Genomic DNA, 27,024 nt, shown 5'->3' on the forward strand with positions numbered 1-27,024 from the left:
ATATACTCCATGCCAGGATACAGCTGTAGCATCAAGGAAAGGATGCTGTATTCCAGCTGTAAGAGTCGACTTCTGGAAGAAGTAGAGAGGGACTTCCACCTAGAAGTGGCTAAAAAGGTAAAAACTCATTCTGCCACTCGAGAGTTACAAGCCCAAAACTTCATTTAAAGTTAGCACGAAATTAAACTAATCCATATTTACTTTAATCAAGTGAAACAAGATCTAGATGAGTTTGTTTCTTCATCTGAAATTGAGCTTTGTATTACTTTCTCACCAGTGGATCCTCTGACGTGAACGGGTGCCATCAGGATGAGAGTTTAAACAGATAATTAAAAACATCACAATAATCCACATGACTCCAGACTATCAGTTATGTCTTGTGAAGTGAATAGCTGCATTTTTTTTTTTTTTTTTTTTTTGAAGAATAAATTCAAGATTGTTTAATTTCAAACCTTTGCTTCTGGCCAAAATAGGAGTCTATAATCCATAATAGTTATTTTCTAGTAAAAAAAAAATTTTTTTAATGTGTTCCTCACATTAAAATCCACTGATACATTTAGAACTGTTTTGGACTGTTTTCACTTGTAAACAGAACTTGATCTGTACATATTTCGCTCCTGATCCAAAAAAGCTAATTTTTGCTTTTGCAAGAAAGCAAATGAGAATAAAGGACTCATATTTTTTCCAGAAACAACGGTTTGAAGATAAAGATGTCTTAATGATGGATGTGTTTATTATAAGCATTCAGCTTTTTACATCACTGGACATTAATTGATGGACTATTGCAATGTTGTTGTCATCTGATTCAGCTATCATTCTTACGGCACTCATTCACTGCAAAGGAGTTTTATTGTATTAATTGTAACTGTATGTGTTTTTTTTATTTTATTTTATACTCGATATCTCAATATGTGACCAAACTGACCTAAATACTTCTAAATCTTTGTGTTTGTAAATGTGTCCATGTTAGTTGGAGATAGATAGTGGAGAGGAGCTGACAGAGGAGCATCTGTATGATGAAGTCCATCCTAAGCAGCATGCCTACAAGCAAGCATTCGCCAAACCTCGTGGCCCTGCTGGGAAAAGGGGAAACAAACGTCTAATCAAGGGAGGAGGAGAGAATGGTGGCAACAGCTAGGAAGGACAGAAAGTGAGAGGAAGAGAGAAATGAACTTCAGTTGTGCCCTAAATGTTGTACAGCTCCCGTTTTATGCCTGTTTGCAGGGACATTTTTTCATCCTGCAGAGAGTGTTAATGAAAAATTGGAATCCTGTGCTCAGTTGTTGTTAACTCAAAAAGATTTTTTGTTTTGTTTTTACTTTCATTCATTGGCTTGTATTTCTTTTTACTCAGTGTTATTAGATGTTGTTGTTTTTTTCATTTGGTGTGCTAATGTGCATAAATTTAAGAGAAAAACTCAGGAATTAATTTTATATGTGCATTTTCTGAGCACATTTTTATTACATAATCTCATACACGTATACAGGTGCATCTCAATAAATTAGAATGTTGTGGAAAAGTTCATTTATTTCAGTAATTCAACTCAAATTGTGAAACTTGTGTATTAAATAAATTCAATGCACACAGACTGAAGTAGTTTAAGTTCTTTTTAATTGTGATGATTTTGGCTCACATTTAACAAAAACCCACCAATTCACTATCTCAACAAATTAGAATACTTCATAAGACCAATAATAATAATAATCATAAAACATTTTAGTGAATTGTTGGCCTTCTGGAAAGTGTGTTCATTTACATGCAAACACCACGGTCATTTTACCAACTTTTGGTGCTTTTGGCAGTGTGGGCAGGTGCCAAATCCTGCTGGAAAATGAAATCAGCATCTTCAAAAAGCTGGTCAGCAGAAGGAAGCATGAAATGCTCCAAAATATCTTGGTAAACGGGTGCAGTGACTTTGGTTTTCAAAAAACACAATGGACCAACAGTAGCAGATGACACTGCACACTAAATCATCACAGATTGTGGAAACTTAACACTGGACTTCAAGCAACTTGGGCTATGAGCTTCTCCAGCCTTCCTCCAGACTCTAGGACCTCGGTTTCCAAATGAAATACAAAACTTGCTCTCATCTGACAAGAGGACCTTAGACCACTGGGCAACAGTCCAGTTCTTCTCCTTAGCCCAGGTAAGACGCCTCTGACGTTGTCTATGGTTCAGCAAATTCATTGACATGTCTGTGTGTGGTGGCTCTTGATGTCTTGACCCCAGCCTCAGTCCATTCCTTGTGAAGTTCACTCAAATTTTTGAATTGATTTTGATTGACAATTCTCATAAGGCTGTGGTTCTCTCGGTTGGTTGTGCATATTTTTCTTCCACACTTTTTCCTTCTACACAACTTCCTGTTAACATGCTTGTATACAGCACTCTGTGAATAGCCAGCTTCTTTGGCAATGGCAGTTTGTGTCTTACCCTCCTTGTGAAGGGTGTCAGTGATTGTCTTCTGGACAACTGTAAGATCATCAGTCTTCCCCATGATTGTGTAGTCTAGTGAACCAAACTGAGAGACCATTTTGAAGGCTCAGAAAACCTTTGCAGGTGTTTTGAGTTGATAATCTGATTGGCATGTTATAATATTTTAATTTGTTGAGATTTGGTGGGTTTTTATTAAATGTGAGTCAAAATCATCACAATTAAAAGAACCAAAGATTTAAACAGTCTGTGTGCATTGAATTTATCTACCATAATTCATGAGTTTCACAATTTGAGTTGAATTACTGAAATAAATTTACTTTTCCACGACATTCTAATTTATTGAGATGCACCTGTACACCCTCAAAACTAAATATAATTTTAAGCATATTTAAAGTGTTGATTGTGAAAGATGACAGATCGGTCATATTTAAATGTGTTTTTTTAAAGTAGAAAATAAGTTTTGTCATAGAAGCTTAAAAAAAAAAAAAGCAGTTACAAGTCCTACAGAACCTACAGCCATTTTATAAAAAAGGTACACTCATACATACACGTACACACTAGATGTGACAAATGTGACGCAGTAACGGATATGTAGCAAGAATCGGCTATGTTAAATTATTTGGATTAATTTTAGCATTCATATTTAATGTTTTAAAACAATTACTTTTTTATATATAGTTACAGTTTTTTTTTATAAACATGTCTTATAATGTTATTCACTGACTGACATCATGATCCCACAGTATTTACTGTCAAACACATAATGTATTTGTGTATAGGCTTCTGTAAGTAATCAGAACAATTAAAATAATAATAATTTAAAGTTGTATCCAAACAAAAATCTGTTTTACCAGATAACATTAACATGGATGATTTATATTTATTTGTTTTTTCCTTTTTTTTTTTTTTTTCTTTTCTTTCCTTATTTATTTATTTGTTTGTTTGTTTGTTTGTTGGTCATTGATTATATTAAAAGGACATACACAAAATAATCATAAGTAATAAACTGTAATTATCAGTAAATGAAAATCCACTGCCCTCTCTTGTTTATGAACATACTGTTGCGTAAATAAATTAACTGAGTGTTTGGTGGTAATTATTGGTAAATCAAGATCTATTCACAAATTATAAGCCAAAAATGTACGTAATTTCAATGGCAGATGCACCTGATAGCCTCAAGATGGCAGTAAAAACAAGCGTTCAGAATGATCTCGGTCAGAAACACTAAATAACGCGTATAGGCACGGCTACTAGTATTTATCAGGCACTAAAATACATTTAATCTGCACAACATATCACAACGTTTTAATGTAATGGCCTGATCAAATGTTTACATTTCAAATAAATGTTTTTTCCTGGTCCCAAGAGTATTTGTCTTTTTTTCAGAAACTCATTTTAGCAGTAAACAAATGGTTAATTCGTTGACAGCTCACGGGAGGCGGGGCATTAGCGAAGGGCAGGACGTGATTGGTTGAACTCAAAGCAGGCGCTCAGTTTTCCTGGAAAGTTCTTGGAACGCTAGACGTGCGGTTTCTCGAGAAATGCCGTTTTCATCCTCGAATGTCTATCACAAACATCAGGAAGCAATTACCGACCAGCACCATAATAAAACTCCCAAATGGGTCATTCAAGGACAATTCCAGTGCTAGTTCATCACTCATGAGACTGCAGTATGCCTGAATGAGAAGGAAGAGGGGATTGATTCTGTGGGTTGCGCAGAGCTTCACCGCTGATGACGTCAGAGGCGCTAAACACGGGGGGATTCTGAGAAAGCCACTTCTGGGAAGTCAGACGAAGAGAGCAAGCCAAACCCTGCAGTGTTCCGCTTCTTGTTCAGTTTTAGTGCACGAGCTGAACAGAAACCGCTCGTTTTCTAGAACCATGTCCAAGTTATTTATTCGCGTGGTTTGTTAAATAAACCCGTAGACAAGTCGCGTACTTAATTTGACAGACAGCGAGAGAATCCCGAGGCTGTTCGACGACCTTCCTATGCTCGAGAAACATCTTTGAACTGTTTGTCATCGTTTGTCAGACCAGATTAATTTTGGAAGTCGGAGTATAAACCTTAGGAACAGAGAACCTGTAAGAAATCCGGCAGATATCAAACCAGACATATTCACGATGATTTTGTGCGTTCAAGGGTGAGTTTTAGCGACCCAGCTTTATTAAATTATCACAGCAATATATAGAGTTAACAACATTACTTATTGTTCATATCTAATTGTCCATTTACGAAATACCACACATTCTTGTTGATGTCGCTAAGCATAGTGTTAAAGACAAATTATTTATTAATTAATATTTCTTATTATAATAATACATTTATTTTGTTTAAAAAGTAGATATAAATATGTAGTTTTTTTAATGTTTAAAACAATTTTTTGGAACAGTGAAACACATCTGTCCGCAATAATTGAGCCTAATGAAATATCTTTATTTTCTGTATAGTAATATGTGTATTAACACAAAATATAATAAAGGGTGGCATTAATAGTATATAAGGTAACGGGAAAAAAACAACTATTTTTCTCACAAATAATTATTCATACCTCTATGAATTGATTAAGAATTAACATTAACTAAATTAAAAAGCTGAATAAGCAATTTCTGTAAATGTGTATCTCCGCGCAAATTTGAACATGCAGTGATTGGTCCTAAGAAATGAAGAAAAGAAAAAAAAATGTATTGTTTTCTTTTTAAGATGATTGCAAAATTTTAAATACTTAAAACGTATTACATTTTTAATTAATTAATTATTATTATTTATTTTTTTCCAGGCCAGCTCATTTGCAAGATACTTCTGATCAAATGGTCAGTTTTCCAGTGGTGACTTTCTCATCTCCTCGCTGCATCCATGCAACCGTTACCTTATGGGACCCTAGCAAAGATTTCAGATCTATCTCCGATAATTTCTCCTATCTGGATGCCTCAGGTATCATACAAATTTAAAATGTTACATCCTTAATAATAATAATAATAATAACTATTATTATTATTATTTTAATAACAAAACGGCAGTTAGGATTCATTCATGCATTCATTCATTCATAAATCCGTAAATCCATAAATTAAGGGTCTTTCAATAAAACAAGTGCCTTTTCCATTGTTTTCACAATAAAGTGTGTTTAATAATGTGTTAAATTAAGCTACTATTAAAAGGCAAATGAGAACTTTTTATTTAGTGAGAATTCTTCTTTCAGAAAGATACATTTTAGCTTCATTTCTTTTTTTTATTGAATATACATATTCAGCAATGAGAGTTTGGAAACAGGTGTGGGGACATGCTATAAAATTAAGGCCTCTGAAGGCACCCATTTTGGAGAATGTCTTCTTGGGGCTTTTTAAATAATTTTTTTTGTATCCCTTTATCCATATATATCCTTTAATAAAAATGTATTAATCCCTCCATTTTTTTTCCAGGTTGGTACTGGGGTGCCATCTCTGCCAGTGAGGCCCACTCTGTCCTACAGGGGGCATCAGAGGGTACTTTCCTGATACGGGACAGCAGCCACCCTCTCTATATGTTGACACTGTCTGTTAAAACGGGTCGTGGGCCAACGAATGTCCGCATTGAGTACAGTCTCGGACGTTTCCGCCTGGACTCCACTTCCCCGGCCAAATCTCGCCTGCAGTCCTTCCCTGATGTCCCCAGCCTCGTGCAGCACTACGTGGACTCCAGGAACAAAGGGGGGGAGGAAAAGACTGAGGAATTGGATCACGTAACTTTGCCAGCACCCAAGGAATGTGCGGTGTTGCTGAAACTCAAAAGACCAATCCATCGTCCTCAAGCCTTTCCTTCCTTGCAGCACCTCACTCGTTTGGTAATCAACAAACATACCACTTGCACAGAAAGCCTGCCTCTACCGAAACCATTACTTCAGTATCTTCAGGATTACCCTTTCCAGCTCTGACATTGCCATGGAAATGCACACCGCGGCCAATCACAAGCTGGATGCTGATGATTTGATGGAGGCAAATCAAATGCACAGCCCCAATCAGACGTTTGGGTCGAAAAGCAGTGTTAATAACTTGAAGAGTGATTCTTGTTTCTTGAGCAAGTTTTTGGTGGTCAACAAGTCTATCTTGGTAGATAGATAAAAAAAAAAATGTATGACTAAGTGGGACTGAGTTAAGCCTTGTCCAGAAAATGACTTCTAAAGTAGAAGAGTGACGTTACTCAACTTTTGAGTCATACTGTTAAAAGCTGGAGAGGTTAAACCGCAGGCTTGGGTTTTAAGATGAATTTAATGTTCATGAAACCTTTGTATGGGTCATGTGACCCTTTTAGGAACGATTCAAAATGAGAAACTGAGCTCACGAAAGGCACATACGTAGCTTGGTCTTCAGCACTCTATAAAGGCACGCTTAGTCACTGTGCTGCCTTGACTGGAATTTTTCTTTCCTTGAAAGTGAAATGCAGTGAAATTTTTTTTTTGGGACTATTTTAAACCAGATTTACATATTTTTTCTATGCCCACAATGTGGAATTTGTATTTATGGATGAAAAAGCCTTCATTTTGTAATAAAAATTACAAATTGACTTGAAGTCATAATGTTTTATACAGGATTGTATCATGTCTTTTGTCACTTCTGAGAATAATTCTAATTTATAGAAGAGTGTAATTATGTAAAATGCGTGGCATGGGGGGTGGGGTTGAGCTTAAAATAATGAGGGCTGATGCCGAGTAACTAGAAAAAGAAAATGGAACCTTTTTCACACAATGAAACATCCAGAATGCAGAAGTGGTGCAGAGAATCAGTCCCTCCACGTACTGGCCTCCCAGACTATCAAACAAGGTCATTCAAAACTGTAATCTCAGAATAATAGGATTATTAGATGAACAAATGGGCATGAAATTTATTTGCAATTTAGTAAATCATCTCAGGAAAAATTGGGTGTTATACAAGGTTATTAGATGGCTTTCTGAATATATCCTGAGCTACGGCCATAATTGTTTTACAGCCGAACACAACTATACTCGGGAAAGATAAACATTTATTGAGCTCATAAAGTGAGAAGAGATATGTTATACATTTAACAACAATTTTGGATTTTTAAACATTTTCCATTTGTGTGTATATATATATATATATATATATAAATTAATAAATGTAAGAAGTGTTCTTTTTTTTTTTGATGATGTAATTTTTGTCATGGGCAGAGCTGTTGTAATTTGAAAAGCGTACAATTATAGACATTTAATTTTATACATTTAACAATATGGAATCTAAAAAAAAAAAACGTGTCCATTCGCCTTATTAAAATTTATGAATGCAAGCGATTATGAAATATTTGAATCAATAACATCAAGCTTTGGTGATTTGAAATTCCTATAGTTTTGAGGTACGCTGAAATTTACATATTGACAAGCAAGCTGTGGAATGAACAAGAATAATAATATTAATTAATGATGAGAAATGAAAGATGTGCATAAAAACATTCTTACAACATCATTCTTACTGCGCGCCATGATTAGCATTTCCCAGAAACAGAGGCAGAGCTTTTTCTGAAACCTGATCTAAGTGCTGCACAAGCTTACAGAAATTTACTGGTGACGTAAATATGTAAATATCATTTATGTGCAATGATATGGGAGAACAGTATTAAGTATTTAGTATCCATTTTAACAATTGGTTCTTATTTATCTAATCTAAACTATTCAAATATATGCAAATTAATTTAAGAACATAAATACAACAAAGGTATTGAAAATATTTTTATTATAGCATTGCATGTCTACAGGAACAATAAACAAATACAATTTATTTATTAAGACTATGCAATATTTTAAAATACATTATTAAAACAAAGAGAGGTCGTGGGTGTAAAATTCTGTTTCACTCTTCATTTACAGACCAGCACAGACAATTTTGGTGTATACTTGTATACATTGTGGTAGCAGAGCGTGTCGTGTTGTCTCTGTCTTTGCCTTTGTGGGCTAACTGAGCGAGCGAGCTAGCGGCAATGGGCCAGCTGTTTCGCAGAATGAGCGCATTACTTCCAGGGAGAGACTAGCGCAGGACTGGGAGGGGGAGTTCTTAGAAAAGGCCTCAGTAATTACCTTCAGCCTACTGCACCCTGACACTTGCACACTGAGCACATACTCACAATCAATGCAATCTCACCACAACAAACCACAGCCACACACACACACACACATACACACACTCACCAATTAAAAGGAAAGCGAACATAGCAGCTATAACAACAGAAGGTTACAGCACAAAACAAATAGAAACCCGAGGTCGTCGGATTTCAGGAAGGAGCTTCTCGGTAGGATTGGCAGGTTTTTAACTAAGTGTATGCTGGGAACGGGCAGGACAGTGAGGAGACTGGCAGTGTGTTGTATGAAGTTTGGCTAAAGGCATTTTTTTAATGGGCAATTGCAAATGGTAAGTCTCTAGTTCTATCTAGTGTGCAGTTATACTAGAGGATCATCTTCATGCATGTCCTTCCCTCTGTCCTTTCTCACAGTCATCGTCTCCTTTCTTCTGTAAAATGCAAAATCGTGGCCTGTAAAATAAAAAGAATGACGATGCGTTTTCCAGAAAATTATAAACATGTTATACTGCTGACTCGACACCCAGAGATAACCGGGTAAGTTGATAACAGGTAACTTTTCATTTACAGGCTCTTGGTATGAAATTTTGGTGTTTGAAAAATATATTATATTTCAAATCACATTTTCAATATGGCATGACATTTCATATTACTCAAGCACACACTCTAACATGGACTCTGTCTAGGAACAAACAATCATGGAATGGAAATGTATTACTTTCAAATAATTTTGCAAATTTTTGCACACACAAACATAACTTTTTATTTGCATGTTCATAATATATAATATGCATGTTCATAATATATAAATAAAAGAATTTTTTTTTTTATTATTATTAATAAATTTTTATATTTAGAATTATACATGTATTAATTTTATTAAACATGCAATCATTTTGTAACAAATACTTATTATTTTTTACAAGTAAAATTAAAATATTTCCTGAAATTTCTGGAGAGGGCGGGTGTTAAAACATTCCACGAAAGCCAAATGCCTTGGTACATATTTGCTATTGAGCAAGTAATTCCACACAACTCATTCTCACACTGGACTCTGTTGTCTAGGAACAAACATTCATGGAATGAAAATTGTATTAGTCTCAAATATTTTTTTCCCCACACCTTTGTCAGGCATTTGTAGCTAAACTTCTTTGAAATGAAGGAAACATCAACAAGTTTACAGAAGAACCTGACCTGTTGGTGAGGTCACAGCGGGTTTCTAGATAAAGCAACCCCGGCATCATCTCCTCTATCAGCTGCTGAATGATTGGAGGATGACATGGGGCAACCTCGAGGTAAACACGCCTGGGCAGACAAAGACATTTCAAAGTGGAAGACAGGAAAAGGTTGGGCTGAGAGGATGTTTTACCAAGTAAACAATCTCGTTAGCCTCTAGTCATGAAGAATAGTACATCTGAGATGGAAAAGCTGAAAGCTAATGCTAGAATAATCCCATTCTATAGAGATTCTCAGCATCTATGAAAGGACAGCATCTGTCATTTCTACGAAAGACAAGTCTTAAGTGGACACATAATAAGACAGCTAAGGAAATCGGAGATCCTATACAAAACGCTTGTAGTTCACAGCGTGCACCGACTAGAAAAACGACACATGCAATGCTTTCAGGCCATTCCAAGTTTATCAATCATCCGTTTGGTGAAATGCTTATGGAATATGTCATTTTACGGGCATGGAATATGATCACCTTACACAAAACAGGCTTTGCAACTCTCATCACCAAAGGCTAATTGTGTTCTTTTTATTGTGTATGCATGTGTGTGTATGTGCAGTTGTGGGTCTTGGGAGTGATGAGGGCGGGAGGAGGTCTGGGAGAATGTTCTAGTCCCTGGAATGCTGTTATCTACTGAACTACAAAGAAATTTGCTTCATTCGATTCCCTGAAGCATTTAAGATATGCTGGGAAAGCTTCTTAGCGCGATTATACCATACTATTTATACTGCGTTCGGCTAAAAGGCCACTCGAGAACCAGTCCCTCTGCCAGAGCTCATATGACGGCTTTAGGCAAACACACACTTCTTACCCTCGGGGAGTTAAGAGCTTCGAGCTCAGAGCCAGAATCGGGCGAATCACAGACAGCCCGTCCAAACCCCCGTCCAATGCGATGTGGTCTTCAAACCTTCGAGGATAGAGGTGGGGCCCGTTAAAAGGTTACAAACATGCACAGCAAAGGTTAAAGCACATTTTGAGCGTGTCCGAGTGTTGGCCTAACCTGAGTATCTCTGTTTGTAATGTCTTCATGTCCTGACTGAGCAAGTAGGGAGGGTTGCTGATTAGAAAGTCAACGGCGTTGCATTTGCTCAGTATCACATCTGCATCTGTGAATAGAAAACACATTTTGATCTCTTGCTTTCATATGAACAACATATATTTACACTGGAAGCTTCTAAACTAAACAACATTGACCAGATAAAAAAATATATTAACATGAATTTTGAATTACATGCTGGTAATATGTGGGACATGTAAAAAAAATAGTAAGCAACAGCGGTTATCATCATCAATATAATAACAAATGTTTCTAGAGCACCAAATCAACATTTGAATGACTTCTGAAGGATCATGGGATACTGAAGACTGGATGCTAAAAATTCTGAGGGATAAATTACATTTAAAAAAATATTAAAATAAAAAACTAATGTAAAATGGTTAATCATTTCACAATACTGTTTTTAGTATGTTTTTGATCAAATGAATGCAGCCCTGGTGTGCATAACAGACTTCACAAACTACTACTCTAGGGATATGCTGGTATCAAATTTTCCTTTTGCGATTAATTGCTAATGCTTTTATCACGGTATACAGTATTATCATAGTGTTGTAATTTAGTTTTAAAAAAGTAGTCATAACACAGTATAACAGTTTAAATAATCTTTCTTATAACTAAAGTAACTGAATATTTAAATACAATTAAGAAATAAAAGAGAAATATATAAAGTTAAAAGTTAAACACATTAAAGTGCAAAAGAACTATAAAGACCAACCGATTTCACTTTACAATAAGACCTCTTTAGTTAACCTTTAACATTCACAATGAGCAATAGCTTCATATGCTACAGAAGTTATTAATCTTTGTAAAAAAAAAAAAAAAAATACTATAAATAAAAAAAGTCTTAGTTCATGTTAGCTCATTATATAACACAGCTGCAACTTTCGATTTTAACAACGTTATTAAATATTGGAATACCTTAATTGGCAATTTATGTTAACTAATGAATTAACTAATGTTAACTAACAAAGCCTTAATGTAAAGTGTGAATGAACAATAAAGAATCAAAACATGGCGATGTTGTAGTCCAGATGAAAATGAAAAAAAAAAAGAAAAGAAATAGCCTATTTAGTCTAAATATTTAAGTATTTGAACATCCTAGCGAATCCACAAAATCTGAATGGCTATTTAAAATTATTTAAATACGTTTTAGAAAGTAGCAGCTGCTTTATTTATGAGGTTTCCACGGTAAGGGCTGCATTTTCTGCAGTTTAGCGCCATCTGCTGTCAGAGTGAATGTGTTTACGTTGTTAACTGACAAGCTGCGCAAATCAATGCTGATAATGAACGTGGATTTGCACAGCTTGTCAGTTAACAACGGCTCCATGTAGTAACAGCTGCTCTATGTGAAATCACGCACCTGATGGAATTTACCGCTATTTACATGTATATACAGTAGTATGTTAGTATTTATTTTTCTTATACATGTATACTGTACACACACAGTGTACTATATGACGTATATAACAGGCTGCCAAAACATGCATTAGTGTGAAAGATCCATGAATCTCCTGAAAAGCCTCCTCCATTCATGTCTGTTAGCTCAAACAACACTTGTCAACTAAAACAACACTTAACATTTCTTCAGAAGTACCTTCATTTATTTGGTCAGTGAAGTGCAGCGTTTAAAGAGCAAACAAGTTCATCTCAGAGTCTAATAATAGTAAAGTGGGTAGGCCACAGAGAGTTAAAAATATGATATTTAGCATTCAGGTTTTAATGCCATCTAGTGGGAAGAGAGGCTCGATCTTCAACAGGAGAAGCCCAATAAATCCCTGTAAATAGCGGAACATTTCCATTTTACTACCTTGATTTGGCCTGAATCGTCCGGCTCGATCAGTCAAAGTCTCGATTATCTACTAGCGTTCAAGTCGCACTAATGCTAAATCAATTCTGAATGTTATGATAAGGCCCACAATGAATCTCTGAACTCTTTTCAGTTTCTTCACGGGTTGTGGGTGGAAATTTTGTGGCACGTATTTAAATGTGGAAAACGGAGCTTATTACTGGCATCTGAAAACATGATTAAATCAGCCACAATATTTAATAAATAAACAGACAAGGAGTGTGGGATGTGTAGAATTGTGTATGGATTGAACGACATTCAAGTTCCGCAGAAGTCCGTGGAGCTTTCTATGGAATTAGCTGAGCATTACGTGCAGGTCTATGGTCTACTTGTGACTCATGCGGCCAGTCATAACAGAGAGAAAAATCATGGAAATGGGTCAATCAAAAGATATTAGTCACTCCCTCATGATGCATTCCCTCTCCACACTCTAAACAGCCAAGAGGCCTTGTTAAAGTTTTATCTCAGCTTTGAAACATCAGCAAGTACTTTATGAAGAAACCAACAAAGAATGAAAACACCACGTCTAGTCTTGACCTGACTTTGACGACACTTCAGCTAAGAAATATTTCCATTCTGTCAGCTTTAGTCAAATTAACCTTAACCTTCATTTATTCAAATCTCTCAAGGCTAGATGCGAGATCAATGCTAGCACACACACAGCACATCTTGCATGGAATGTCGAACTGAATCCAGATGATTTTGCACCTTGGGATTTGTGTTCCATCTAAATTCATTATCATTTGGATCTTAATGTGGTTCTCCTCATGAAATGAAATTTTATTACAATTAAGTAGGTAATAGATCTTGATAGCTTATTACTGATATCTCTTTTATAACTATTATTAAAAGAAATACTTAATGTAGTAACCCAAATATCATGTTATTTTTTGTTTAGAGCCATAATAATCAATGTGAAAGCACAACATGAGCCTGAAGCCTTAATTTATATAATAAATACATATTATTAGGTGAAATAACAGCTGAATTTTATATATATATATATATATATATATATATATATATATATATATATATATATATATATATATATATATATATATTAAATACAATGCATTTGTTTTATGTGTGTGTGTAATATGTAACTGTTAACTTTACTAGAGTAAAATGTTGTGACATTTATTTGTTTTAATACTGTTAAAAATTAATCACCTGCTATCAGTCAGTGGCATAAAATAGGCAAGCTGACCAGAAATGACGTTTGTTGTGTGCGGACCAAAAATTTTCACTTTCGCAGGAAGTCAGTGCAACAATAATAATTAACTGTAATGACTAGTCATTGCTGAGTGGGCTTTTCTGTGTCATTTCCATCACTCTTACCCTTAATCACATCTAAAAGGTGAACATCTAGCCTGTCCTGCAGACCCAGTCTGGAAAAAACAAAATAGGATAATGACACATATAGAAGAAACAAAATAATAAATCATCAACTGATAAAGACCCAAATATAGAAGCGTTATAATATATAGTCAATGGTGTTGGTGTTCACCTGCTTGCATTTTCCATTGTAAGACATACTGCTGCCTGGCTTTGATCCAAAGCAAATACCCTGAGCTTAAAGAATCATGGGTACAGATGTTAAAGATGACATGCTACATTACTCAGAAGAGCAAGAGAATTAATCAGAAAAAAGACACTGAGTGCAAACCTGTGGAATGCTGCGTAGTAAACTAAGAGAGATGGCTCCAGATCCACAGCCCACCTCCAGACATCGTAAATCAGTCCTGTGTGATTCTCCCTGTATCAACCGGATGTCCTCAAGAACCAGACTAACCAGCTCCTACATGCACACAAACCAGCAGGTCCAAACGGAAATAAATGTTTTCAAACACACAGGCTGTGTTTATCCAAATAGTCACGTCCAATTGAAGTCCACTCTCAGTTTGTTGCAAATTTCGGACACGTGCTAACTAGGTCACTGAAGCTTTTCACCTCTGTTTCAGGACGGGGTATGAACACGGGAGGCCTCATCTTAAGGGTCAGGTCTCTGAAGTCCCATTCCTCAATCACGTATTGTACAGGCATCCTAGAAAATACATGTGCACACAGGTTCGACTAAGATTAATAGGCAATCCTTTTACAATCATAGATGATTTATGAAAAAGAAGCTAAATTTTAACCAGCTGATCTCAGTCCCAAATCTATAGTCTAGTCCAAAGATAATAATTTTTTTTTTTCGGGAATTTAAGAAAATATTGTATTAAAATGTATTAATTTAATTTGTACCGTTTTGTTTATGTTTCATTGTATCTAAATTTAATTTGAAAAAGGTAGGTAATACACCACTTAAAATTAACTAAAAAATATAAATAATTCTAAAGCATTTATTAATCTAAATGTTAATTTAATTTAATTTTAACATTATTAAAACCATCTGTTAATATTATTTAAGCTAACATGAACTAACTAATTAACAGGTGTAATTTTACAAAATGTACAAAATAAATGTTAAATAAATTGTTATTTCATGCAGTAACTATTCTTAACTAATGCAGCTATATTTTACAATGTTACCAATTTTGTTTATATTTAATTTTATTATTTGCATATCTTTATTGTATCACCATCAATATTGTCAGTTAGAAAGAAAAAAAAAAACTAGCTGAACACTAATTTTGTCCTTCGCTAGACAAATAGGAAATGATCAATGGGTCCTCAGAAATGGTTTAGTGTTAATCTAAGGAGAGTAAATGAATAACAAATAACATTTGAAAATAACTCAATTCAAAATCATTTTAATGAACTTCTGTGAAAGCCTTCACGTGTGTACGTGGTCTAAATCAGTAAAAACTCAGTAAAGTTGTCGGGAGTATAACTGTAACATGTAGTACCTTGTGAGACGTCTGGAACATAATTCCCACACGGTTTCTCTCTCCCTGTCAGTCAGCGTGTCTCTCAGCCTTTTTCTCTGCACACATTCCAGCTTTCAACAAAGAGAGACAAGGACACAGTGTTATGGAAAGGGAAACAGTTATTTCTTTGATTTTGATAAGGGGAAGGAATTAAAGTGAATTGAAAACGAATTTCTTAGAGTGCTTTAAAAAACTGGAATCAATAAAATACCAAAACAAAACTACACAAAATTATATATACAAGTATAAATATGTATGTACACACATTAAATATTAAATAAAAATTTAAATAACAAAAAAATAGGGCGGGTGCAAATCAAACTAAGCGTTTACACATTGAATAATGTCTACATAATTTACATTGTATCAAAACGTGATGAGACTGAAACTCACAGTTTTTTCTCCCAGTACATGAGATATGATGAACTGGCTAGAGAGAAGAGGCTCTGAAACGCCGTGCAGTGTGAAGTGATGAGCCCACAGTCTGATCGCCTGCTCTGCTGTGATTCTGCAGTCTGCTGGGGGAACAACAGCGCCCTCTGCTGCATTTGACCACCACCTCGCAACACTCTGGAAAACAACCAACAGCACATTCAACAAAAAAATAAAATATATATGAACCCGCGTATTTTAAGTTCCGTGGTCATAGAAATACATATTTCTCTTTTTATGCTTATTTGAGCATAGTGATCATAATTAAACTACATAAGAGATCAGACACTTACTCTGTGTTTTGACCATGGTTTTGACACTCCACTGTGTCTGTGCATTAATCGGTTTAGAAAGCAAAATGTCTTGAACATTATAGTTCTGTAATATAAGCTAATCGAGCTAAAAAATAAATAAACGGTGTTATGCTGTAATGTTCATGGAATTGCTGTCTCAAGAAATGATGCAACTTGCATGTTTTAGCCCTTGAATACGCGTAATACCAGATAAGATTCCAATACCATGTGGCCCGAATTGCCGAATCTCGTTCTTCTGAGTCGGATAATTTGAATCAGTTCAACGGGTTGATAAAACGACTGATTTAAATGATTCATTTACGAACCGGGTCAGCCTTATTTTTATTTTTCATTAAATAAATTGATGCTTTCCAGTTTCCATACACTTTCCATACCATATAAGAATTAGGATCGACAGTTCACAGGTGCATCTTTTGCGGAAATAACGCACACTGACTATTTAAGGCTCTGTCCGATTCATAGTGAGCTGATTGTAAGAGTGTTTTTTTTTTTTAAATGAACAACATTATGTGACTAAAAATGACTTTATTGGAATGTACATCAGATTGTACTGCGCTGACGTTAACGTATATCTGAATCATTACCTGAATTAGTCCTTTGAAAAAAAAATAGTCCTTTGAAATGAACTGTTCAAATGAACCGATTCGTGTACACGAAGCGGACATCCTGTCACCAGAGCTTCACATTTCAAAATAAAAGCCGTAATTGAGTAAAGTGACAACCAAACTAAAGGGACAACCTTGTCAATGAAAAAAGCTATATGTTGTCTTTTATGTTTATTTGACACTCTGTAATTAAATATGTTAAACTAGATATACTTTTACGCTTAATTCAATCTGTGTGATCTGAAATGACCACTAGAGAGCGCAAGTGCATTACTGCGTTACCAAATGTTAGGAATTAATGACATAATAAACTTAATTGAACTCAAATCGAAAACCTCTTAAAGTTCATGAAATCTTATTTTTTGGTACAACGGGTATAAAGATTACCCTCTTTATTTGTTTCTTTCTTTATTTTTAATCAGGTCCTAAGTTTATGACAAAAAGAATAATGATGGGATAACATGATTTGTGAATTACTGGAAACTTTGTGACATACCTTTGCCCTGAATGTGCCTCGTTTCCTAGTTAATTTCACTTACTTTCATAATAACTTCCAGATAACAACTTCTATGTTACTTGTCTATTAGTAAATTATCTGTGTACATCTTAGAGCTCAAATTTCTTTTTTTTCTTTTTTTTTTTTTTTTTTACAGGACCTGTTTTCTGCAGTCTGAGTCAGAGAAGAGAGAACTGCAGAGATCACGTGAGGAGAGACTGGGAGGTTTGATTGGGGGATGGAGGACTGGTGCTGTCAGCCAGATGGGACTGATTGTTATTGTGTGCTGCAGGGTTTGCAGTGTGTGCAGCCTCAAGTCTGTTTGTGCGCAGCACTACAGATGATTTAAACTGGAAGTCCTGTGTTTCCCCTGAAACATTGTCTGTCAGAATGTCTCTCCTTACATGAACAAAGATGGATGAGACAATAAAAAATAAATAGAGAGAAGTGTATAGGTGAAAGAAAAAGGACAGAAAAGTACGGAAGGCTATGAAGGGGATTAAAGTACAGTATCAAGGGAAAGGAAAATGTGTTCAAGTATTAAAAAGAAGCTGTTTAGAGGCATTTTAAGTCCTTGAAGCAAATTTGTGATAATAGCTCACAGTGTGTGTGTAATTAAGGGAAACTGGTGATGCCTGCCAGGAAAAGTAAGACTGCACTGGTTTCATAGCTTGTGATACTCTACAGTTAAACTCAGACAATTTGCCATTTAAATAAACTGCCACAAATGCTACTGTTTGTCAGACTTAAATGATCATCTCTAAAGTTAATCATAACCTTAACCATTGTGGAGTAACTGCAAATGATTTTTTTTTAAGGTTTTTGATACCAAAGACCCCTAAAAGTGCTTATTTTCTTGCAAGAGACCACCTTTCTAAATTTAAAGGTAGCTACTTATCTGTATGTATTTTTAAGACATACATTGTCAGAAAAAGCATACTTCTACAAAGACAAAATCTTCTTTGGAAAATTATTTTCTTGTGTGTGTTCTTACAGAACTAAAGCCAAGGCAAAAATGTAAATATCGTGTTGTAAGATACTGACTTAACATTTTTTCAACCCAGTATTACAGTTAAGTACACAATGCAGTGTCTCGTTAGGGCATTGTGATCAGAAACAGTTCCACATTTACTGTAAACATAATATTGTTTTTTTAATATATATATATATATATATATATATATATATATATATATATATAATATTATATATAAAAAAAACTAATGGTCTAACCCATTTTTTTGTTCTTCTTGTTTTTCTAGACCTGCAGAAAGAGAAGAACTGGAGATCAAAAAATGAGAGCCTGACATTGGCCAAAGACATTTCCAGATGCCATTTCCCCATCATTCAAACGGTCCCCTCCTAATAACATGTGGAAAACACCAAACGGAAAAGACCTGTTAGTTCTTTTACATCATTATTTACAATTATATCAATGCCAAAGCTTTAAACTGATTTTGTGCATAATATTTTTCTCTCTTGCTAATATGACAGGAATAATCTAATCTGGATTCATTGCACAATGAGAGGGAAAAGCACAGTGCAGCTGAGTGCCAGATGTGGATGATAAAAAATGGGAAGTATGCAGGAAATATTTAGGATTTCTAACCTGCTCTTGGCATTATACTTTTGCTGTAGTGGTTATAAAGCAACACAGATGAAGGATTTTGTCTTGTTTTCACTGAGAATGGGTGTTGCTGTGATTACCCTGAAGGTTCATCTTAATCCTCTCATTTAAATTTAGCATTTGTGTAAATGTAGCATCAGATATTGGTCATGTAATGTAAAGAAAACATAAATATGTACATGCAAACATTTTTCCATCTTCTCAACGTGTCCAAATTTCATTCATCTTCAGTGGCTTAATACCCTGGCAGCGGTCCAGACAGAGTCCTCTATGGCACATATATTCTCAGCAGAGACTCATTCTGGTGTTTTGAGCCTCCCGGAGGAAGCTCTCTTTCTCTCTCTCTGTAATTTCTCAAGCTGAAATACTGAGAAGAACCTCACAATGCTGCTTTGTCCCTCAAAAACACTGAAGTCATAGTTTCCCATGGATGCTGCCCCCTGAGATATAGAACGTAAGAACCGAGAGGAGGGGCGCGGAGCTTGGTAAATTGCTTGGTAAATTTTTTTGCCATGAACAAAAGGGTGCCATACATACTTGTGCCTCTGTAGAGATCTTCATTACCTCAGTATAGCTGATGATGATCTATTGAACTTTAATAATTATGTCCACAAGAAGGCTGGATATTGATATAATAAAAATTATGTTTCCACAACATAAATGTAATGCTATCACTCCTTTTTCTGCATATTTCATTCTAAATTCCCGAAGTAAGCTTGTGAAAGTGACCTTTGAGAAGGTCTAGTGTCTTGTATTTGATTAAATACTGCTCAAGAAGCTCACGTTGGTTGGCTACAGACATGCTAAAACTTTGTTTGCTCGTGTGGAATAGATCGATGACAATATGAGTGCTATGGTGGTTACATGCACAACCCACGTTCATAAATATAACACTGAGTAATGCAGCTATTTCTGAAAGAATTATGAAATGAGGTGAGCTATGTATTTTCTCACCATGTCTTTTAGTGAGAATGCGATGAATGTATAACTCTTAATTTTGTCGCTGAATTCTAATCTCACATCTTATAGTGATTTGCAGTGTCACTCAGACCCCGGTCCATCTCACTAAGAGCTTTTCTCCTGCACTGCAAGATTGCAGATAAAATGACATGATGACAGATCTATGATGTGGGTCTCTGCGACCGCAGGTTTAAACAACTCACTGACAGGAACTGTCAGGCCACCGTCTTAGTACTCAGAACATCCCTGACACCTGAATGAACAGAGCTTGTATCGCATGCTCATTTTTTGGACATCCTGAATTCATCTTGAGCACTCAATTAGATGCAAGCAAATCAAGAGTAAGATTAATACTTTTAAAACACATTTGAACATATTCTGCCATATTATGCAAATCAAATTAATTATGAATCACCCACAGAATAATAATAATAATAATAATAAACACTTTTAGATCTCACAATGTTCTTATGAACTGCAGGTTTGGAATGAACAGAGTGCTACATGTTTTAGCAACAAATGAGCCTCCATTCCCAGTTTTCCAGGTAACTACCAATCTTTTTAACCATATCCCTGACTAAACTGAGAAATGCAATGATGATGCATTTTGATTGATCAGTTGAACAATTCAAAGGACAGAATGACATTTTTGAATGGCATTGTCCAGTGCGTTTCCCGTATGGCTAATGTCACCTTAGGCCTCTATGTGCCCTCTACAAGTTAAGGATTAAAAGTCAAATTGATATTGCCAATGCAATTTATTTCTCACCCAATATTTTCAAAATGAACAACAACAGTGTTCCTCATTCTTAAAACTCAGATTAGTAGGCCTATATCATGTCCATGTTTTCATATATTTGCTGTGTAGGAGGGTGTACAATCTGCACGTCCTGATTTTGCCAAGTTCGATGTGTTCCTAGGTCAACATATTTTGTTGACCCTGGAACAACATTTTACTCCAAAAATATATTCTTAACCATATCCCTACACCTAAACCTAACCTTAACCATGAGTAATCCCTAAAATCAGAGGAAATGATAGATGAATGACACTGATGTACAAGCACCAAACAATGATTTTAAGCATAAACTTCACATAATCTATAAACTGGTTCTTCAAATCTGATTGGTTAATCACAATGTTGTTCCAGGGTCAACAACGATGTTGTCCCAGGAACATGTCTCACTTGGTAAAATCAGGTTCTGCGTACAATCTGCAGAACATCCTTCAGGGTTATACAAGATCACGTCGATCATCCTGCCATGGTTTATTTAGCAATAATGACATCTGTGGCAGTGATGCAATTATTGCTTATACTAAGAGGTAATAGTATCAAATGTTGGTCTGGGTCTTCAATGCCTTATGTAATGTATTGTGTATATAACTTCATATTTTAATAGCTATGAGAAATGGGACACAAAACAAACACATTGATACATCTATGAAAAATGATACCCTGAGCTAAACACATTGGCTTTATCGAATGGAAGTGTATAAGAAACGCCCTGGGGTGTGAGAGAGAGTGTGTGTGCCCTGGGAGGGGTGCATATATGGAACTGATTGGATTGGTTGAGGGACTGAATTCGACAATAGGAGGAGTCTCGTACGACGCTCGGGCGCTATTCTGTTCTTTGCTTTGCTGATGAGATTCTAATGCAACGGAGCCCAGTCGAGCTCAGATTATGCCATTTCAACTCTTCGGACCTGAGAACCACATAAACGGCATGGGCACATACGCAACGCCGCATCACTCCTACCGTAACCTCTTGTAGGCAGGAATTGTATTTCCTTCAGTCAGTTCAGATGGCAGATCTTGAGCAAGGAGGAGCAGCCTCTCCCCGAGCCCAGCAGCTCTTCTGAACGCGAGGGATCGGATCTGAGAAAGCGCAGGTGTGCCCGGGCTGCTTACAGCTGTGTTTGTGCTGCTTTCTGAAGGGGAAAGTATCAGGATTACCAGCAGATGTAAATTGAAGGACACTTCTGATAGGTACTGGTGGGGAAGAAAGGGGGAAAGCTGCAAACTGTGAGAATCGGGAGCTTGCGCGCAAGGCTCAGCATATCACTGGATTCTACATTTATACCTCAAGAAAAATGTCATCCCAGACGAAGATTAAGAAGGACAAGGAAATCATTGCGGAGTATGAAACGCAAGTGAAAGGTATGCATGCTTGCCTGTTACGAATCGATCCGAGGAGTTCAGATGAACATCATTTCACTTGGCCTGTAGCGAGATACTTAGATGTTTATATTGATCCAATTCATAACCTGTTTCTCTAAATAAACAAAGATGACTGGTTCAAGCCGTAATAACGTTTACTCCTTAAAATTTGCAGCTATTTTTGTGCTCCTAGCACTCATCCATTTAACTAGTATTAAAACCAGTAGCATACTAATTGATTAGATGCTAGTAGCCACACTGTTAGGTTAATCATTAGTACTTTTTCATTACTAGTATTTATTCTTTAGCTACTAGCCATCACTATCCCAACAGTGACATGTAACTAGTCCATTACTGGTCACTGTTTTTTGCATCTTTGACATCAACTATTCACTTCCAACTAATACTGTGGTTTTTTTCCAGTTGTTGTGTTGTCCGTTGTGCTAGTAACTATTATTTTAGTATTAGTGTAGTTGGTATTTCCTAATTGTTATTACTAACTATCTCAATAGTTACTAGTATTGACATTAATAGCAGTTATTTTTTACATACTAGCACTTGTTTGGCACTAATGTGAATTACATGTATTACTAGTGGAACTGTAATACTAGTAACAGTTTTGATTTTACTTTAAAGTAGCCATTCTGACTAGTCATTACATACCTAATGAGATTACTAGTGAGATATGCAATGCTAGCAGTAGCAACTGGCATAGATACTAGTGTATGATAAACAGGACAGCAATAAAGTCCATGTAATGGCTTGGCATTTGTGCATCAAGACCTGACTGCATCTCATTTTAACTTCTTGCTGCCATTTTAACCCCAATGTTTGAGATTGTGTTTGTTTGGCTGAAGTTGCATTGTGCAATAGTTGGGCGGGATGTCCTTGCTGCTTTGTAGCCATCTGTCCCTTCCTCATGTCAAAAATGGGTCCAAGAATAACAACATCAGTAACTTTGATTCTGTTGACACATGTTGTGCAGTTTGATCAATTCAAATGTGTTTTATTGCAGTGACACATGCGCCGTTGCACATAGATTCCTGCTGTTAATGTTCTGCACATTCATTGTTTGTGCACACATTGTGTTTTGGTGGAAAGGAGAAGCTTGGGTAAGGGTTTTTGTTGCTGGGTAGAATGGCGTATTGTAGTGTCTTGCTCTCTGCACAGATGGGTGGAACTTCAAGGCGACCAGCGGGCTTGGTTAATTCTTCTCCTTTGTTTACAGTTTACTGGACCTTTTTTATGCGTTGAGGGAAAATGAAGACCTATATATATTCACTGTGTATGTAAAGAAGGCAGGTATACTAGTAAGTGAGTATGTTTAGATGGTGATCTGTTGTTGTGAATGAGATGCACAGATGTTATATACGTTTACAAGATACTTTCCCCCTCAGTGGACCTGAATGACAGTTGGTGTTTGACTATGTGTCCATTCACAAAGCTTTTTAACAGCTCTAGTGTCTGAAGTGTATATTTGTCATTGCAGAAACAGTTCATTGATTGGCTACTCAATAATGATTGTGAAGGTTCAAAAGACTCTGGCCATTTAACTGAGGGGCTGGATTATTTGTAAACCCGATAGAAAGGGTGAATAATAACTGAAAATAGTTATTAATTGTTAATGGTTAACTGGACAAACACTTCAGTCGTGTCCATTTAAAATGAGCCTGGCTATGCAGCAGAGCAGGGTTTGGGAATTTCTCCCAGTTTGCTTTATTAATATTCAGCATTTAAAACTTGCCGTCCTGAATTTCAAGGATTAAGTGTAATGTGATGCACACTGAATCTGCAATGGGATTTACAAAGTCTGTTCCTCTACTCGAGGAACCCTTCACACTAAATGTCTCTGATGTGATTCTCGCTTGAGTAGCTTTTGTTAAAAGAGAGTCTTGCTCCTCAGTGTTTGAGAAGGCCACATGGCTCTCGAGGTGCCCGTCCAATAACTGTTGTGATCTATAACACTGCCACTCTCTTCTTGAACAAATGCCATTAACATTAAAATGTGGCCCAGCCCATCCCCCATCTGTAATGAAATGGTACCAAAGAATTTAGAAAATGTCAGAATATGTATAAATCCATCTGAACTTGCTAACATTAATTGTAGTAATATATACAAATTTTAATTTTAAATTAATTTTTTTATTATTTAATAATTTAAATAATTTTTTATTTAATAATTTAAATAATTTTTTATTTAATAATTTAAATAATTTTTTATTAAATAATTTTAAAGATTTTATATTGGAAATATATATTTTTTACATTTTGTAATGTAATATATTTCATAATAATACATTATTATTATTATTATTATTTTCCATGATGCTCCATTTTATAGACTATGTTTACATATTATTATTATTATTATTATTATTATTATTATTAAGTATTTCATTTTGTTCCAGGTATTGGTTTGGTACAGTTTTTGGTGTTGGTAACACATGTCTTTTGGTGATCTTTAAATTCAGAAGGTCACATACCATAGATGGTCTTTGTCAAATCCAGATCTGGTGGTTACAGGAGGGAGATGTAGTCTGGAATAGTAATGAGCTTTATCTTCAATCATTAGCCTTTTGAGCAGCAAGAATGACACAAAGTGGTTTGTTAATGCCAGATGGACTCCCTCTGTTAGCTAGTGGCGACCCTTTAATTTCCTTTCACCACCGCAATTTACCATAGCTGTCTGAATGGATAAAAAAAACAACAACCAGATAATCTTGATGTGGTCAAAATCATCTCACTCGTGTTATATTGATGCATTTGTTTGTAACATTCACTTAAACATTTGGTGCATATGACAATCAAATATACATTTCCGTATATCAGCTTTAGAATGGCTAATTTTCATAAAACTAAATGGGAAACAAAAGTGACATATTGACACATTAACACAAACTTCCCTACCATCTTTGTTGATGTAAACCCTAGAGAATGGTAGTGAAGGAAAAGATGTTAAGTGGAGATTCAGAGACGTGAGCTGGTAAAGGGCCGCATATATAATCATCACAGAACATTTCACCTACATAATGTACGAAAATGTGGTTGGGAACAGCTAAGCAACTTTTAAGTCACAATGAATTATGTAAGAATGAAGATCAAAAAAATGAAGGGTGAAGCAAAATCAGGTACAAAAAAAGAGAATGAGTAAAAAAGAAAGAGGCAGAGGGAAGAGATGAGTTGTTTAAACATTGTGGGTGAATCTTTTGAAAGATTACTCCGGTCTCCAGTCTCACATGATCCTTTAGAAATCATTCTAATAATAATTGAGCACCAAATCAGCATATTAGAATGATTGTATATTAGTAATGGCTGCTGAAAATGCAGCTTTGCCATCACAGGAATAAATTGCATTTAAAAAAAATATTCAAAATAGGTGTATAATTCTAGAATTATATTAAACCAGATTAGTGAATAAGACTGAAATTTATCACATGAGAGTGAGTAAATTATAACAGAATTTTCATTTTTTGCAACTTACCTTTTAAGAGAAACTTATATAACCCAAGGGGCCACAAATACTAATGATCACCTTTAGTTTTCATTTATGATGTCATATTGGTAATGATATTCATTCCAATTATAGTCCTCATCAATGCATACTACACAGTCAAATCACCATGTGAATAACAGAGCAGTAATCACCAAATCATCCTGATAACTTCCATCTCTAGCGTATGAATCCACCCGGTAGCAATAACTCACGGTGTGACAGAAGTGATTTAAAAATGCATTTCATTACAAGTTTTCTGATACAGACCTAAAATGACCCGTCCATCGCAAACCAATCACTGCGCAAAAAACTAGCACAATATGCATGTTGGTGAAATACCCTGTTAAGATGATAAACAATCCTTACGAGCAGCTGAGAGTAAATTAGCATAAAATCGCCCACTCCCTGCTCATGCATGTTTTCCACATGGAACCTTGCTTAATTATACAGAAGCATTGCGCCTCTGACATATGCACATGCAAATTGCATAATTAATGTTTTAAAATTCGCAGGAGCTTTTCAAGCTGTCAAGATGAGTACAGAAGAGGGTCAAATGCAAATACACGAAATGTTCTATTTACATGTATTCGACAATCAAATTATCTCACTTATCCAGGCCAAAGGTGCTAAAGTTAATATAATTCCAACCCAACACAAAAAAAATCATTAATATAGTTCTAATATTAATAACAGTGTTGACAAGACTCTTTAAAGAATAATTCATGCAAAATTACATTTCCCCCCATCATTTTATGTTGTTGTTCCAACTGTGTTTTTTTTCTTTCTTCAGTGAAACACACAAAGAGATTATAGGACAGAATGTCTGAGATTCTAGGATGTTCTTGGAAAATAAATGGTGATTTGTACCTTTAAGCCCCAAAATGGACAAAAAGCAGTGAAAAACATCTGGAAAATAGTCAATAGGAGTCACACACTGTAATTCAAGTCTTCTGAAGCCATATTGAGAGCTTTCTGTGTTCAAATCACATTTGTGTTTGCAGAAATTGGTGCCTTGAGATGCTTCACACCAGATTCAACATCTGTGAATTTAAATGCTATCGGTCCTCATGTGTCTGATGACTACAAAGAACCAATATGGACAAGCTCCCTTTGGAAGTTAGCAGTCCCTGGTTACTGTCTATTATGTTGTATGGAAATAGAGCAGCTTGGAAATGTTGCTACATGCTTACGTTCCTATATAATACATAGAAAAGAAAATGATTTGGAATGACATTGGGGTGAGTTTTAGTTTTTGGCTATTTTTAAATGTGATAGCTAGTTTCTTGTGTACGAGGAAAATTCTTTACAACAAGTTCTACCAGTTTTTTTTTTTGTTTTTTTCTCAGACTTCTTTTTGTTCTAGTCATTCAAAACATTTCAGTTGGAAAGCAAATGAGTTATGCACAAAGTTTCTCGCTAGTTAATCTCTCTACTAAGG

General features: G+C 35.5%; 4 protein-coding genes across 7 annotated transcripts in view; 3 read left to right on the forward strand and 1 right to left on the reverse strand.

The window, feature by feature from the left end:
* LOC128015809 (twinfilin-2) overlaps positions 1 to 1,593 on the forward strand; it is a 10,390-nt gene extending 8,797 nt beyond the window's left edge. For both annotated transcript variants that reach the window (XM_052599989.1, XM_052599988.1), the window contains 2 exons: positions 1 to 117; positions 971 to 1,593. The exon at positions 1 to 117 is cut by the window's left edge and continues 5 nt beyond it. In XM_052599989.1, coding sequence (XP_052455949.1) covers positions 1 to 117; positions 971 to 1,138 — 285 coding nt within the window. In that variant the 3' untranslated portion in view covers positions 1,139 to 1,593. The remainder of the gene's footprint in view (positions 118 to 970) is intronic.
* A 2,433-nt stretch (positions 1,594 to 4,026) lies between these two features.
* On the forward strand, positions 4,027 to 6,995 carry LOC128015812 (cytokine-inducible SH2-containing protein). Its single transcript, XM_052599993.1, has 3 exons — positions 4,027 to 4,574; positions 5,211 to 5,365; positions 5,854 to 6,995. Exons 1-3 carry the CDS (start codon positions 4,555 to 4,557, stop codon positions 6,342 to 6,344), a joined length of 666 nt encoding a protein of 221 aa, XP_052455953.1. The 5' UTR covers positions 4,027 to 4,554; the 3' UTR covers positions 6,345 to 6,995.
* A 1,142-nt stretch (positions 6,996 to 8,137) lies between these two features.
* LOC128015811 (MTRF1L release factor glutamine methyltransferase) lies at positions 8,138 to 16,927 on the reverse strand. Of its 2 annotated transcripts, none has more exons than XM_052599991.1 (11): positions 16,832 to 16,927; positions 15,895 to 16,071; positions 15,481 to 15,572; positions 14,582 to 14,675; positions 14,298 to 14,429; positions 14,139 to 14,203; positions 13,970 to 14,019; positions 10,726 to 10,831; positions 10,537 to 10,632; positions 9,689 to 9,799; positions 8,138 to 8,947 (listed from the first exon to the last, which is right to left on the reverse strand). In XM_052599991.1, exons 1-11 carry the CDS (start codon positions 16,910 to 16,912, stop codon positions 8,875 to 8,877), a joined length of 1,077 nt encoding a protein of 358 aa, XP_052455951.1. In that variant the 5' UTR covers positions 16,913 to 16,927; the 3' UTR covers positions 8,138 to 8,874. The 2 variants fall into 2 exon arrangements, with proteins under 2 accessions (XP_052455951.1, XP_052455952.1); XM_052599992.1 differs by lacking the exon at positions 16,832 to 16,927 and adding an exon at positions 16,227 to 16,652.
* A 4,617-nt stretch (positions 16,928 to 21,544) lies between these two features.
* Positions 21,545 to 27,024, forward strand: part of LOC128015813 (SLIT-ROBO Rho GTPase-activating protein 3) — a 73,728-nt gene continuing 68,248 nt past the window's right edge. For both annotated transcript variants that reach the window (XM_052599994.1, XM_052599995.1), the window contains exon 1: positions 21,545 to 22,093. In XM_052599994.1, coding sequence (XP_052455954.1) covers positions 22,027 to 22,093 — 67 coding nt within the window. In that variant the 5' untranslated portion in view covers positions 21,545 to 22,026. The remainder of the gene's footprint in view (positions 22,094 to 27,024) is intronic.

This window comes from Carassius gibelio, chromosome A6 (genome assembly GCF_023724105.1).
Source record: "Carassius gibelio isolate Cgi1373 ecotype wild population from Czech Republic chromosome A6, carGib1.2-hapl.c, whole genome shotgun sequence".
Lineage (NCBI taxonomy): Eukaryota > Metazoa > Chordata > Actinopteri > Cypriniformes > Cyprinidae > Carassius > Carassius gibelio.